The sequence below is a fragment of the Scophthalmus maximus genome, chromosome 5, assembly GCF_022379125.1.
Source record: "Scophthalmus maximus strain ysfricsl-2021 chromosome 5, ASM2237912v1, whole genome shotgun sequence".
Classification (NCBI taxonomy): domain Eukaryota; kingdom Metazoa; phylum Chordata; class Actinopteri; order Pleuronectiformes; family Scophthalmidae; genus Scophthalmus; species Scophthalmus maximus.
The window spans coordinates 15,642,201-15,647,196 of NC_061519.1; the positions used below are offsets into that span (position 1 = coordinate 15,642,201).

Genomic DNA, 4,996 nt, shown 5'->3' on the forward strand with positions numbered 1-4,996 from the left:
AATAGACTTCTGGCTGCTTGCTTGTCCTTCTCCTCCTTCTCCTCTCCTCTAATTGGTGGTTATGTGTGCAGCAAGGGGGAAGGAAGCAGAGTGAATGTGTAATCATTTGGAGTCTCTTCTCCTTTAGATGTTTCATCCCGCTCTTTTTTGTTTGTCTAATTATATACCAAGCTCAGTTAACTCTGTGTTAACTGTCTGTGCCGGTAGGAATCAGCCACTGACAAAGAGAAAGGACAAGGGAAGTACAAAAAAAGTAGAAAGATTAAAGCACCAGCAAAATTATTATCTAGTTAATTTTTTTTTGTAAATTTCATTCATTATTTTCTTCTGCTGCAAATGTGTGTGTGTGTGTGTGTGTGTGTGTGTGTGTGTGTGTGTGTGTGTGTGTGTGTGTGTGTGTGTGTGTGTGTGTGTGTGTGTGTGTGTGTGTGTGTGTGTGTGTGTGTGTGTGTGTGTGTGTGTGTGTGTGTGTGTGTGTGTGTGTGTGTGTGTGTGTGTGTGTGTGTGTGTGTGTGTGTGTGTGTGTGTGTGTGTGTTTGCCATGATTGAGGACCTGTCTGCTGGTCTCAGAGTGCATGTTATTTCCCTCCTGTGCTATAGCCTGCTCCCTCATGGGAAAACGCAGTATACAACCATGTCTTCCTTCAGACAGTCTGGGACCGGCCGCGCTGCTGCCATTTCTCACCGTACCCTTCTCTAACAACTCTGACACTGTGTCCTGTATCAGTGATTAATGCAGTGTAAATGCACAGCTCACACACACACACACACACACACACACACACACACACACACACACACACACACACACACACACACACACACTAGTTTTATTTATATGTAGGAAAGGTTTAATAGTCTCATGAAATCAAGAATGAATTCAATAAAGTTTAATCAGAACCCCATGCATTAGTGTCTGGTGTGATTATTTACTGTGAATTACATATGAAACTCGTAGTCGTGCTTTCCTCTAGAATATCCTTCCAACTCCATTGCTCCACAGTCTCCATCGCTCTTTATTCAACAGTATGTAGTCCCTCTGTCATTTAGTAACCACGCTCCATGTCCGTGTCCCTCTCCCCCCGTCTCTCTGTATTATTCATAGAAAAGCACTCTGCGCAGTGGTGCGGAACAGTGGAGGTGATGTAATAGTGGCTGCGAGCGTGGCTCAGGACTATCATTTGGGACGGACTCGTGCGACACGAGAAAACGCTCAGTTTGTTCAGCTTTGGTGGCGTTGCCAGCAGCTACAGCTAATGGCCATGGAGTGGACATAATGCAAATCTATGGGGGAAAAAGTGTTCTTTTTAGCTTTTTCAATTATGACAATTTTCGTTTGGAGAAAGAAAAATGTTTTCACTCATGGGCTCTACTGTGAAAACTACAAATTGTTGAAAGTGAAAGAAAGTATGACAATGCAGTTGTAAGTCCACATTATCGTGTGAGCCAGCACTGAAATTAGCACAGTGCATGACAAAACATTTTTTCGAACAAATAAAAATCATAAAAAGGAGTGTTGTGCTGAAATGTCGTTTCACCGTTCTTCATCTTCTAAGTGATTGTACCTCCATCTAGTGTTCAGACTTTGTTTTTTTTCATCTAGTATGAGCAGATGGTGGTTCACTCTGAGATTACTGTGAAAATACATAATAAGAAACAAAGTGACCCACAGTAGACATTTATTTTTCCAGGTTTTATTTCTTTCTTTTATTCTATGTTTTTTTCTTCTAATCCTGGTTCTACAATACATAAGTATAGTTTCTATAAAAGGTTTTTAAAAATGTATTAATTATTTTTCTTTCTTCCGTGAGAAAAAGATTTGACCCCTGATTCTGGTTTTGTAAATTTCAACCACTATATAAATAAGAGGTTACTTATTTACTTGCTTACATAAGAACTACCTCTTCATTATTAATGAGGAATATGGATATGTTTGAGGGACAGAAATGGAATCTGATATTATTATTTTATTGCATATCAGCCCACAATTTAAACTTTCCCTGGAAATTAAGAAGGGATCTGAAATAACTGGCTCAGGGGCCAGATGAAGGTCACGCGACGATTCCATAATAAGGCAATCGTTTTATATCCTAGCAAGGCTGCAAAAGCACACATGATGTTTTTCTTTAATTTCACAAGTTACATTGAACAAGCTGCACTAACTTGTTAATAAGAATTTAGAATAATCGCTCCGTCAGTTTCAAGTTGACTAAAACAAAGACAACTGATTATTGATCGGTGGAGGTCAATGTGACTGCTTCCTGTCGCATCTGCAGCTGAAACTGTCATTTCATTCAAAGTCAAGCTGCACTGCTCTCTGCTAATCTGTTTCCAACAAATGTATTCTATTCGTCCTTGTACCAGGAAGTCCCCTCTGAGATAGAATGTCTCTTCTGCCAGGGAGTCCTGCTCAAATTTAATTTAGAGTTTAATTTTAAGTGTCCTACATTTAAAAAGCGGCAGGAACAGATACAAAAACAAAAACACTTATTAAACACAGCACACTGACTAAAGCATAGAACAGACACAGGAATCCATGGCAAAATTAATTATGGAACATGTAAAGCACATGTCATAAGCAATGACATTGGTCTATGAAAACTTTAAAAGATTTTTTTTTTTAACATGGCAAGAGAAGGTCATGAGTATGTAGTGCATAAAAGCAAAAGGCTTACTCACCTCTGTTTGGGTTGCTTTAAGGTCTAAAGGGAATTTAAAGTATTGTAGCTGCTGGGACGAAGTATCAACAGACCTGATTATTACTGTGGATACTTTCCCAGTGAAGCTTTTGCAATAAAAAATAAGATATGTTATGCTCAGTAGACATACTGAAAATAAATCTTACTGTGTAACAGTTTGTTAAATGTAATGACTCTTATTCTGTGCTTCTGTTTTATAATTTACCACCATTCCAGATATGTCCCATGTGTCTTTCTACACTGTAACAAAGATAGGGAACACTGGGCTTGGGAATGTGATGGACCCACGTCCATCAGTATGTGTTTTTATTGTAGAATCTACTGCAGAATTTCCAGGCTTCCCCGTCATCAAATATGTCAAGAGAAAATGTCTTTGAATAATTAGAATAAACACACCAAATTTTGTTGTAATGGTGCAACCAAACAATAATAAAAAAGGCATCAGCTTTGAATATGTAAATCACTGTGGACATCAAATACATGCAAATGCAGAATATATTTAGGATGCAACATTGTAAGAGAGTGACTATTCAAGGGGAAATGTAGTGTGGAAAAGGTTGTTTAATGTTTGAATATTTTATTTTCAAATTGTTCTTCAAGAGTTGATAGCTCCATAATTAAGGGGCGGACCTCTATGTACAGCAATAAAAGATCAGTACACAACAATCTATAAATATCTGTGGAGATTCTCATTAATCTAGGTCATAGTTATCCATGAGTGTGTTGAATCAGGAGCATCTGGATTCAAGAAACTACAACCACCAAGTCCAGTTGTTCCTGATTCAACCCCCCTTCATGGATAACAACCTATGAATTGAAAAACGCTGATGTCAGCATTTATAGTCGCCCGTGTGTCAACGTGGAAATACCAGTTCTGCTTTGTGCTTTGAAATAAACGCTCCCACAACTTCCTCCTGCTGATGTCACTGGACTTGAACCACCTCGTGTTAATAATTCGCCAGATTTGGACTACGGGACACAAAACTTCCAGAGCTGGAATTTTCGTCACAAAAGATAAACACGAGGAGATTACAGGCGATATAGCTGTCGGGGAACTCTACACTAATCACTGACCTGTGTACAGTTACAACCAAATAAACACTTGGGAGAGTTTTCAGTAAGACACTTTTTTTTAATCAAAACTTTATTGCTTGTTTGTTACATTTTACACAAATACAAAATCTTACACGCACATATAATATCATACAATGCTCTTATAACAGAGCTGATTGTAGAGCTGACCTGTATTGCATAACAGCCATTTTCAGAAGTTTTGTGAAATAGGAGTTAGTTGAATTATATGACTATAAAACGTCATTGGTTTGTGGATAACAGTGGAGGCTGAGAAGGGATTTCTGGCTTAGCTAGGCTCCGTGGTCTCTCCTTTCAAAGAGCAGAAGATCTTAATCCTCGAGGGTCTTTTTCTACATTTTTGAGTTCTTGATGTGAACCATTTGAGCTTTATTCCTGAAATGACATAATATTAGTTATTATTTGTTGACTGTTACATATTTCCATACTGCAGAATTGTAATATGTGTCTGCTACGCTACAGCAGTTTCTTTGAGAAACCTCACCTTAGGCGGTTGACATAGTCCATCACCCAGTTCAAAGCAGGATCGGTGCATGCTTTTCCCTTCTGTGTGTGGAAACTGTAGAATTTAAAAGAAGGAAATTGAAGAAATATTCATAGGCTTATGATAAAGAACTAATGTTATGTCTCATGTTTTGTTTATTTATTATTTGTTCAGATGCAGGTGATGAATGTCATTTAATGGATACTTGCATGATGGCATTGATGGGACACAGCTCTCTCCGGGTCTGGACTGAGTAACCTCTGATTACAGGAAATGGAAGTTTGGTTTTCATGTAACCTCGACAGCATCCGTGAGGCACTGAGAAACAGGAGAAAAGCTAATTTGATCAGATACTGGAACAGAGAAAGTAGAGTTAGGAGAGAAGAGAAAAAAAATGCATATGCCCCATGTGCGTATGCCCCATGTGGAATTTGTGTGATAATCAAGATACAATAAAAAAATTAACAAACAATCAAAGAAAGAAGATAAAGATGGAGGGAGACACAAGAGAGGAAACCTGATGCATACCTGCAGATGAGTCTGTGTGTGTCACCAGCACACAGACAGTAAGGATTGTGATCACCATCACCGTAGCTCTGATTGACACCATGTCTTCCTCTGTGTTGGCAGCAGTGTTGTCTCGCCTGTCCACAGGTGGAGTCAGAGAGGTTGTGGTGACAGTGTGCTGATCAAAGCAGCCTTTATATATGTGCTCCTCAGA

The 4,996-nt window shown here is 38.9% G+C and overlaps 1 protein-coding gene across 1 annotated transcript; it reads right to left on the minus strand.

Annotated features, from left to right (window-relative positions):
* Positions 1-3,810: 3,810 nt before the first annotated feature.
* Positions 3,811-4,996, minus strand: ccl20a.3 (chemokine (C-C motif) ligand 20a, duplicate 3). Its single transcript, XM_035634401.2, has 4 exons — positions 4,804-4,996; positions 4,485-4,593; positions 4,276-4,350; positions 3,811-4,166 (listed from the first exon to the last, which is right to left on the minus strand). Exons 1-4 carry the CDS (start codon positions 4,883-4,885, stop codon positions 4,124-4,126), a joined length of 309 nt encoding a protein of 102 aa, XP_035490294.2. The 5' UTR covers positions 4,886-4,996; the 3' UTR covers positions 3,811-4,123.